The 11,328-nt window shown below is 36.0% G+C and overlaps 1 protein-coding gene across 1 annotated transcript; it reads right to left on the bottom strand.

Moving 5' to 3' along the window:
* Positions 1-688: 688 nt before the first annotated feature.
* LOC110021027 (pheophytinase, chloroplastic-like) lies at positions 689-10,724 on the bottom strand. The gene is made up of 2 exons (XM_020719348.1): positions 9,952-10,724; positions 689-946 (listed from the first exon to the last, which is right to left on the bottom strand). The coding sequence occupies exons 1-2, from the start codon at positions 10,699-10,701 to the stop codon at positions 716-718; spliced, it is 981 nt and encodes a 326-aa protein (XP_020575007.1). The 5' UTR covers positions 10,702-10,724; the 3' UTR covers positions 689-715.
* Positions 10,725-11,328: the final 604 nt, after the last annotated feature.

Consider the following 11,328-nt stretch of genomic DNA (forward strand, 5'->3'; position numbering starts at 1 on the left):
AGAAATTTAAAATACTCATTTGGTTGCTTGTTGTAAACGGAAAACATGTTACAACGATAATTTTATTCTCTCATTTCAGTTTGAAAATGATATTATACCAAATTCATTAACATGTTTTCAACCTTCAAGAGATGAAATAAATACACTATTTTCGTTATTGGTTCAAATAGAATCAATACTTTCTATAGTTCCCATCACATATTCGTGAAGTCTATTTAGTATAAACATACCAGAACCACATAAATATAGAGGGCACTCTGCCCTAATTCAAATAAATAACCTAATCTAACCATGCAGGACTAAGATTCATGAAAATATTCAAATTATCATTTCAACTGATACATTGCAGAACTAAGATTCATGAAAAGATGCCAGCCAATAAAAATAACAAAGTTCAGTTCATAAGTCAACAAAAAGTAAAAGACTAGATTATTAAAAGATAGGAAGATTTACATACATACCACTCAATTCGTATGTATTTACATATCTAACACATAAACTTCAATTTCTACCCACATGCCACCTTGCCTATGCATGAAAAGATGTATGTTACTTTTTGAAAGTTGAATTAGTGATATTTTTATGTGATATGAAAGATTTGAATGGTATTAATGTAAAAAAAATATAAGTTTAGGCATTAGATATGAAAATACATAGGATTAGAGGGTATGCATGTAAACTCCCCTAAAGATAAATGAGGCAGAAAACTAAATACCTACATGAGCTCAGTTAGTCTTCTCACGCTCAATGGTAACGGAAATGTCCCAGCCCATGGGAAGACTCTGGACCATCCGGGTGACCTGATGGGGTTGGGAAGAAATCCCCAAAATGGCGTCGCATTTAGTAATGTAACACCCTTCACTAGCTGAGGATTACATGCTGCAAAGTACATAGCAACAAAGCCACCAAGGGAGTTGCCCACCACATAAACAGGTTCACCAATGACCTGCAACCAAGGAAATGTGCATATTAACGAGCTTCTATAATGCATGAATAAACACAAATAGATATAATTTTTCAATTATTTTGGCCCTACTATGATTTGAGTATAAGTGGCAAGTGGTACAAACAAAAAAAAGTGCATTTTTTCTTAAAGAGACAATTATTGTAGAGAAGATGAAAATCATAACATTAGTCCAAAGGGTAAAATTCAAAGTTTGAGTAATGTTAGAATGACTCGGGAGTCGAGTTTCCTAATACCACTACTGTGATGTATTAAATGCTTTCATGTAAAGAAAAATAGAGGATTCACAACCTCAAAAACCAATTTATAAATACAGTTGGCATAGGGTCGGTCTAAATTGATGTTTAAATTGCTTTTCAAGTTATTTGTAAATTTTCAAATCAGTCAAACAACCAGAGCACGCTCGAGTCTCCTATTTCAAAAAATAAACAAGCAACAAACATGCATCGGAAAGGGCATGCTCTCAATTCCATAAGAAACCTACAGCATGTAAGAACACACACCTGCATCAAGAATCGGTTACATAAAGCAAACACCTCATTTAAGCAAATTCTGAAGTCGACCAATTAAAAACAACTAGAAGGGGAAAATTCCAAAAATCCACCACCTAATAGCCAAAAGAAATAAATTATACAATCCAACAATAGATGGCATAACCTATACCATGCTGTATTAACTTAAGAACATCATGCCAACCGTATGAATTAGTTTTGTTTTACACAATTCCAAAATCAACTTCCTGTGCTTCAAATTAAAATAGTCCACCATAAAAATTAATTAAACTGAATCTAGACTACATCATGCCAACCGCATGAACTAGTTTTAAGCTAAAGAAATAAAACAAAACTTTCTTTCGAACATTATCTCTTGCATGCCCTAAAATACAGTCATAACAAATAATATGAACTAATAAAATAAATAAATAAATAGCCTCACAAAAAATAATGTTTGATGAGATGTTTCTGATGAGAATAAATGTAAAGATTTTCCCAGACTTCATTGTCAATTTATGACAATTTTAGCATGTATTGCTAAAGAGCAAGTTATCCTTCTGGGAATAGATTTGAGCCATGAAGTCAAATTTATTGTTTTTATTTCTTTTTTTAATTTTTATTTTTATTATTATTATTATTTTTTTTTTTAGCATTGGCGAACCTCACAAAAATATGAGTGAAAAATTAAGAAAAGATGTTGGTTTAAATGATGTGCATTAATACTTTCTTTTCTACTTGATGCATTAAACAATTTTCATGTTAATGGAAATGGAACCTTATTTTTAGTTTGAACTTATTTATCTTTATAAGATAACTTCTGATCTTACTCCTTATTTATTTTATTTATTTAACCTTGCTTATGCAAAGTCAAACTGCCTTGAGCAATCATCCTTCATAATGAAGTTGACAGCACGAAGTTCGGTGTTCATTAGGATGTATTCCTTTACTTTAAAGTCAGGCCTTTAGTTGTGTTACTATTTATTTTTGAGAGAGTGGTTTTAACCGAGTAAAGAAGATTCTCAATGCCCCTTGTTTAGCCTTCTTGACTCAACACACAAGGATAACAAATCTTTTTCAAAGGTTCAATGATAACAATGATGATTTGGTTACAGTTTATGGTTACATGTTCTCGTCCATTAGTATGGCATTTGTTTTATAGCTTGTTTCTTTCTACCATCTAAATGTTCTTGCTTCCCTTCATTATGTCTTTTCTCCATTGCTACTTTCTTAAAATTTTCATCCAAAGATGACAGTTTTAGTGATTATTTGCTCAGATAATTTCTTGAAGCAATAGTGGTGACTATGCCCTTCAATAAAGGCAAAGACTATATGGCTTCTTTTTGTGGAGCTAAAAATGGAGAAGAGTACTCGTTAAGGCTTGTAGAAAGTCAGGAGTTCTCGATTAACTACTCTGGAGATGAACAACTAGAACTACACTAATGATGAATCGTACTTACACAAGGATCAATTTTGACACGGGCTGCAACCTCTATTTTTATCCTGAGATAACTACAATAACAAATAACAACGGCAACAACAAGCTTTTATCCTACTAAGTAGGGTAGGATAAACAGCTACAGAAATTCTCTCTCTATTTTATCCTGAGATTACTGAAATTCTAAACTTCTAAAAAATATATTCCTGCTCGAGTGATGTCAAATTCATTTGCAAGCCTGCATCTTCTTCATCATCTTCTTCCATGAGTATTTAAAGCTCTATTCAAGTTGAAGGGCTTCAAGGATGGTCTAATGCATTAAACATCAAAAAACATTAAAATAAAGAGTCTCTATCAAAGATAAAAGATGGAATGGCATGTACATTTTTGTGAAACCAATCAAAGGATGACCAATTAAAACTCGATTGACTAAGCTTTCAAAGGATTAGGATGATCGACACAACCTATGTGTCAAGAAAGAACAATAATTTTTTAGCTTTAAAAATTTTGTCCATGACATTCAGGTATTTGTCAAATAATATGATAAATTCAATACTAACCCTCCCACGTCATCCAACAAGTGAAAAACTGGGATTTTGTTTTTAATTTTTTGAACTCAATGTATTTGTATAATTAAGCAAATAGATACTACTTATATGTTTGATATTTTTAGGGATCTACCAATTGATGCTAGGATTACATTCAAATCTAGATTTGAGTGTGTGCCTTAATGATTTGGACGAGGAAGGAGTCTAATTTCTAAGAAGAGATCCAAAGAAAAAATGACGGTTTGAAATTGAATCAATGAGGTAGATGTGAGGAATGTTGCAACTCCAAAGACTACACCTACTCATACAACTTCAATAGCTTGAGCTGCCTAATGAAGATACTAGGTAATATTATGCTCATCTCTTTAATGAACTTCTTTTATTACGATTTAAAAGCATCCATAACTATAATATATAAGGGACCTATATTAAAGTATAAACTATCATAAAATTTGAGAATTATAAATTTTTTTATATAAATTGATCATAAAAAATTTTGTGATCTATTTTATGTGAAGTACACTCAAGCTCTTAAGAGAATTTCTGTCATTGCCGGTCCCAAGCCGGATGTGAAAAGTGAAGGGTTGAGACAGCCAGCGTAAAACTTTCGAAAAAATCATTGTCGTCTTAGATGGTTTGGACACATTAAACGTCGTCCATCCATCCATCTCTCTATGAACCACCAACTTTGCAACAATACTGCTCATGGCCATTAAACCGTGAAAAGGTGAGTAAGAAATAAATAAATGAGGAGAAAAGGTGTGGCTTTTGTGCTTTCAAGAAACAGGTTAAGTGGCTAAAGTACTATCTTAGCCAGAGGTGTTGAAGAAAATAAAATGAATGACCATCGATCTATCTATCTATCTATTCTTTGCAACAATACTGCTCATGGCTATTAAACCATGAAAAAGTGAGTAAGAAATAAATAAATGAAGAGAAAAGGTGTGACTTTTGTGCTTTCAAAAAATAGGTTAAATGGCTGATGTACTTAGTTAGACGTGTTGAAGAGCAGAAAATGAATGACCATCCATCCATTCATCCATCTATCCATCTCTCTCATAGAGATGGACCGCCTTTTTTACAACAATACTGCTCATGGCCACTAAACAATGAAAAAGCGAGTAATAAATAAATAAATGAGGAGAAAAGGTGTGGCATTTGTGCTTTCAAAAAATAGGTTAAGTGGCTAATGTACTAGAGGTGTTGAGCAGAAAATGAATGACCATCCATCTATCTATCTATCTATTCTTTGCAACAATACTGCCCATGGCCATTAAACCATGAAAAAGTGAGTAAGAAATAAAAAAAAGAAGAGAAAAGGTGTGACTTTTGTGCTTTCAAAAAATAGGTTAAATGGCTGATGTACTTAGTTAGACGTGTTGAAGAGCAGAAAATGAATGACCATCCATCTATCTATCTATTCTTTGCAACAATACTGCCCATGGCCATTAAACCATGAAAAAGTGAGTAAGAAATAAAAAAAAGAGGAGAAAAGGTGTGGCTTTTGTGCTTTCAAGAAATATGTTGAGTGGCTAATGTACCATCTTAGCTAGAGGTGTTTAAGAGCAGAAAATGAATGATCATCCATCCATCCATCCATCTCTCTATGGACCACCATCTTTGCAACAATACTGCTCATGGCCATTAAACAATGAAAAAGTGAGTAAGAAATAAATAAATGAGGAGAAAAAGGTGTGGCCTTTGTGCTTTCAAGAATAGGTTAAGTGGCTAATGTATTGTCTTAGCTAGAAGTGTTGAGGGGAAAATGAATGATCATCCATCTATCTATCCATCCATCCATCCATCCAACTATTTTGATCGACCGATCGGTCACACTGGCCCGTTCGTCCTCCAGTCCGCCCGTCTTTCTGTCCATCCGTATCGATCCATCCATCCATCTGATTCCCTGCTTCTTCCAGCAGATTCACTGCAGCATGGCTTCTTCCTGCTTCTTTATGTTGTTTTCTTGCATACTTTCCTATAGCCTTCTTGAGCTTTCTTACATCTTTCCTGCAACCTTCTTGCATCTTTTCTGTGGCATTCTTGCAGTTTTCTTGTTGTTATACGTCCGCCGGTGACTTACAAATCCCAGCTGCATCTGTTTTGGCTTAGTAAAAATCATCTCGAAAAGTGCTCAACCCTCGTCCATGCCACCTCAGACCGATCATTCCACCTGTGTTTACTGTCACCAACCCAACCCACTCTGGACAAGTGTTGGAAACTTCATGGTAAACGAACATACAAACCTTCGGTCAGATCCTCTGCTACCAAGGGCCTAACGGCAATGTTCGATTATACCACAGTTCAACCTACTCATAAGCAGGAACATCCAAAAACCCTCTGAATCCCTGAGAAGCTAGATGGAGCAATTCATCAAGCTATTTGAAGCCCATCAAGTCTCTACGGATTCGTTGACTTCCCACTCCTATGACTTTCATGATTTATTCCGCCTTTAGCCCATGGATTATTGATTCAAGTGTCACGGATCACATGACTGGATGCTCACAAGTTTTCTCGACTTAATATTCGTGCTCTTGAAAGAATACCGTCAGAATTGTTGATGGCTCCTGTAGTTCCATCGTCGGTAAAGAATCGGTTGTACTAACAACCGATCTAACTCTTGACACTATTTTACATATTCCTCAATTACAATATAGCTTGTTATATGTCAGCAAGTTAACGAATGATGTTGATTGTGTTGTTAATTTCTCTTCTGATGTTTGTATTTTTCAGGATCGTAGTTCGAAGAGGATGATTGAAACTGCTAAGAGGGTAATCGAACTCTATTACTTCTAAGAGGAGAGCATGGAGAGTGATGACACACCTCTCAAGAATTGTAGTTTATCTCGAATCATTGAATGTCTTATTATGTTATTACATTGTCGTTGAGTTCATCTTAGTTTCTAATATTTAAAAAATTTATATCCTTTGATGTTTTCAAGAAAAAATCTTTCAATATCAATTGTGAGACATGTCAGTTAGCCAAACATCATTGGGTCAATTTCCTACCCCACACTTGCACACTTTCCAATCATTTCTCTCTCATTCACAGTGACCTATGGGGACCCTCTCACACTCTCACCTAGACCAATAAACGGTGGTTCCTGACTTTAATTGATGACCTCACTCGAATGACGTGAGTCTATATTTTAAAAAATAAATCGGAGGTTGTCGACACTTCCCAAAACTTCTACACCTTCATGTTAACTCAAGTCAAAACTCACATTCAGGTCCTTCGGACTGACAAAGGTCATGAGTTTTTCAACTCTATTTTGGGTGAATTCTTGGTGAGTAAGAGCATCCTCCACCATAGTTAATGTTAGGACACTCCTCAACAAAATGGGTAGCCGAGAGAAAAAAACCGCCACCTCATCGACGTTGCTCGCGCCATTAAGTTTCAATCTAATGTCCCGAAATGATTTTTGAACGATGTAATTCTCACTGACACCCATCTCATAAATAGTTCCTTCTAAAATTCATAAGTTCTGAACCCCCCTAGCTCTCATGATGGCATGCTTCTCGGCCAATCGGTTCTTCTCCATATTAGATCTCAAGTTTTTTGGGTGCACTCCCTTTGTTCGGAATACTATCCCTAATCGGAGTAAATTTGATCCCAGATCCATAAAATGTATCTTTCTAGGTATTCCGCAACTCAAATGGGGTATCGGTGCCTTGATCTGACTACCAACAAAATCTATGTGAGTGTTAATGTCTCCTTTTTTGGTTGTGTTCCCTATTTTTGTAGCTCGGCCTCAAGTGAAGGGGAGCTTGGGTTTCCGTGGATGTTCCCCTCATTGTTCCTGCCACTGAGGAGTCCCCTGTTCCAATGAGTGTACCATCCGATGAGTCCCCTGATTCGGTGAGTGCACCATCTCCTCCTCCCGCTATCCATGTCTACACTTGACGCACCAGTTTCGCTGCTCCTACTCTGAAGCCCGCTATCTCCTTATAGGACCCGAACTCCACTTCGAGCGACATCCTCAGCATGACCCCTCCTCCGAATGAGGAGGCAAGTTCTCCGAGTAAGGTACATGCTCTCTCTATTCTATGGAAAAATGCCTCTTTCACAATTTATAACCGATCTACAGAGCATTTACTACTACCCTGACGAACCAACAGATCCTAATTACTATTGAGGTTATTCTTGTTGATCCAGCCTAGAAAGCTGCAGTAATTGAAGAGATGAATGCCCTCAGCAAAACCATACATGGGACGCTGTTGATCTTCCTCAGGGTAAGAAAGTTGTGAGGTGCTGATGGATTTTCATCACCAAGTTCAATTCTGATGGATCATTTGAACGCAACAATGCACGATTGGTCGTCCAATGATACTCTCAAGTTGACGGAGTTGACTATTATGACACTTGTTCCAGTCGCTAAGTTAAACACTAATCGGGCTTTGTTGTTTCTTGCGGTGAATCTGAATTAGTCTTTTATTCCAGCTCGATCTCAAGAATGTGTTCTTGAATTGAGAGCTTACAGAAGAGGTATATATGTCTCTCCCTCCTGACTTTGACTCTTCTGCTTCCAAAGAGCGAGCATGCAGGGTGCGAAAGTCTCTCTATGGGCTCAAGCAATCCCCAAGAGCCTGACTCGACAAATTCACAAAGGTTGTTGTGGGTCATGGTTTTACTTGGACTCAATCACTCAATAATCACACTCTCTTCTTCTGGTATTCCTTCAATGGCCAGATAGCTATCCTTATTGTCTATGTTAATAATATTATTCTTACAGGTAACGATCTTCAAGCATTGGAGTCCTTATTCTTGAAATACATTCTTGTTAAGACCTTGGAAATGAAGGACTTGGGATCTCTCTGGTACAGTGAATAATCTTTTTCTGTGCAAACATGTAGTTGTCCATATGGATCCCAATGAAAAAATATCTGACATTCCTAAAGTTGTTTCTGTCAATAAGACACTTCCAGTGCCTTGTGGGAAAGCCCTCTAACTCGCCCATACTCGCCCTGACATATGCCACGCAGTTGGTATAATGAGTCAATTCATGCATGATTCCTATAAGCGTCATCTCCAAGCTGTCCACCGGATTCTCCACTATTTAAAAGGTACACCGAACTCAGGTCTGTTTTTCTCTAGTCACACCTCTCGGTCTATTGTTGTTTATAAGATGTTAATAGAATCGGGTCGGTTCATGATCGACGTTCTCCCTCTGGGAATTACTCATTTGTATGAGAAAATCTTGTCACGTGGAAAAGCAAAAAACATTCTTTGTTGCCCAAGGTAGTGTTGAAGCTAAATTTTGATCAATGTCCTTGGGGATCTGTGGAATCCTCTAGTTATGCATCATGCTCCGTGAACTTTGTATGCCAACCTTCGTCCCACTGCAGCTATTCTGTGATAATAAGGTCTATATCAGCTCTGGTCACAATTCAATCCAACATGATCGTACAGAACATGTGGAGATTTACAAACGTTTCATTAAGGAAAAGATTGAGTCCATGGAAATTTATGCTCTTTTTACGCCCTCTAGTGGTCAACTAGCAGATATTCTTACCAAAAATCTGTCTCGCCCTTTGTTTGATGACTTTAAGTCCAAGTTGAACATGTCTGACATGTATACGTCAACTTAAGGGGGAGTATCAGATTATAACGGATATCCTTACACTATTATTACTTATTATTTGATTTTATTCTCTAGGTATATTTTTCTCTTTTACTTTATTCTATTTTATTTTCTTTCATTGTTATTTTATTCTGTTTTTATTCATTTTCATTATTATGCCTATTATAATTGGGGTTAAATACCCCTCCTTCTATCAATAAAATTATGTAATTCTTGTCAAATTCAACATATATATAGAGAGAGAGAGAGATAGAGAGAGAGAAAGAGTCAAACGTAATCAAGAGGGCCTTTAATTGTCTCAATGGTTTACCACACATGATAAAAAAAGGGATCACGCTGAATATCAAGCTTCTTCGACAACTTAAAGCTTAGCATCAAATCATATTGGTTTTTTCAAAAGAATATTTCCATTCCCTTCCATCGTTTTTATAAATGGACACTCCAGATCCTGCTAGGTAATTGGAACGATATGGAAGGCTTATGAGGCAAGTACAATATCTAATTTTAGGCTTAAATGAATCAGTTTAGTTAACAGGAAATTAGATACGTCAACGTAAAAGTGATCCATGGAAGCTTGTAAATCTCAATTACAAGGGTGCTAATGATGGTAACAGGACCAGCCTAGTTTTTAATCCCCAAATAAAGCACGGGGGCACAGATTGATTGGGACATGGTTAAACAATAAAATTTCAACAGTTGTACATGTGTATTGCACCTCAGTTCTCAACCACTTTCCTTCAGGATGGCTAGCACTTAAACAAACATCAACTTATGTACCAAAAAAAAAAGGAGAGAAATGAGTGGTATAACATGAGCAAGAAAAATTATCCATAAAAATAGCTCTTTTCAAAGAAAATTCCTGAACTAGCGTTCGAAATTTTGGAAAGAAATTTCCAAATAATCAAATTTGACACCCAAAATACCATACCAGTTCGACAAAATGCTGAACTTGATCTCTCCAAAGATCTACGGAGTATACCAATTCGCTGGCCCAAGGTTCTGATTCATTACCAAAACCCCATCTGGTAAGTGGCTCCTCAGAATTGGTGTTATGAGTACAAGGAGCTGGGTCTTCTGAAGGCAATGACATGCCTTGTCCTAAAAAATCCACTGCCCACACTCTATAGTCACGACCAAGGTCTTTCAGTTGCTTCTCATAATGGAAAGCCCCCACACCAAAACCAGGGAGAAATAACACAGCTGGTGCATTAATATTTTTTGTTCCAGATTTCTCATAGTGCACTGAAAATTTTGGCTTCCATTCCCAATAGCAACTACTGATTTGAGAACCATGATTGCCATTTGAATCATTGGGCAAGGTTGGAATTACAATTTTTTCAGTCTGATCAATTTTTGGAACCTTTTTTAATCTCAAATTTCCATCAACTACATGGTAGTTGCAAGTTCCATCCCCTGTCATAATAGAATTTTGATTATCAAGCCCCTCAAGAATACTCAGCAGCTTATTCCCCTCTTTCTCATTTAAATTGTTGATTTCATAAGATGGTTGATGAGATTTCCTCTGACTAAAAAAGGATTTTGTAGCAGATGATGAAATTTTTCTTTTCCCGCAATGGAAGAACTTCGATTGCTTCAAACTGATCCTATTCTCTAAGAGTTTCACATTAGAGCTACAAAAATCGCATGGCAATGGATGATTGAGAGGAAGCAATTCCATGTCTTGAAAAATATCAGTCCTGAAATGAATAAAGCGTCCAGAAATAAGAAGGAAAGACTGATGCAGGACAGATTTGTAACAAAAAATAATAATAATAAAGAAGAAACGAAAAAACAATACATAGAAGAATAAAATTAAGAAATATCTAATAGAAAAAATGAGACAGTAGCTGCTCATCACACAAAACAGTTTTTACATAAAGAACTATAATCATGCACTCATGACAGTAATGTAACTCAAATTATGATCATAATACATGCATTTCATGACCTTAAGAAAATAAGGAGATAGGAAGAAAAAAATGAAAAAATAAAAGGAAAAATAAAGAGAGGTTGTGAAAAACTGTAGAAACTAAACAAACAACAAATATACCATGTGCTAGTATCCTAAAGTGAAGAATTAATGATGTAAATATTTCACAGTAGCCTCCATAAAGTTATGAGATTCATAACATTTTAAATTAAATGTTCTAACCATTATATGTTTTAAATTAAATGTTCTATTTGATGCACAACATATAGGCTTCCTACTACTACCTGAAAATTTACACCATCGCCAATACTTCCTAAATGGGATGAAAGCAGTTTGAATAGCTTGACATAAAGTCTGATAGAGTAGAATGCCAAC

Source organism: Phalaenopsis equestris, unplaced genomic scaffold (genome assembly GCF_001263595.1).
Source record: "Phalaenopsis equestris unplaced genomic scaffold, ASM126359v1 Scaffold000002, whole genome shotgun sequence".
Taxonomy (NCBI): Eukaryota; Viridiplantae; Streptophyta; class Magnoliopsida; order Asparagales; family Orchidaceae; genus Phalaenopsis; species Phalaenopsis equestris.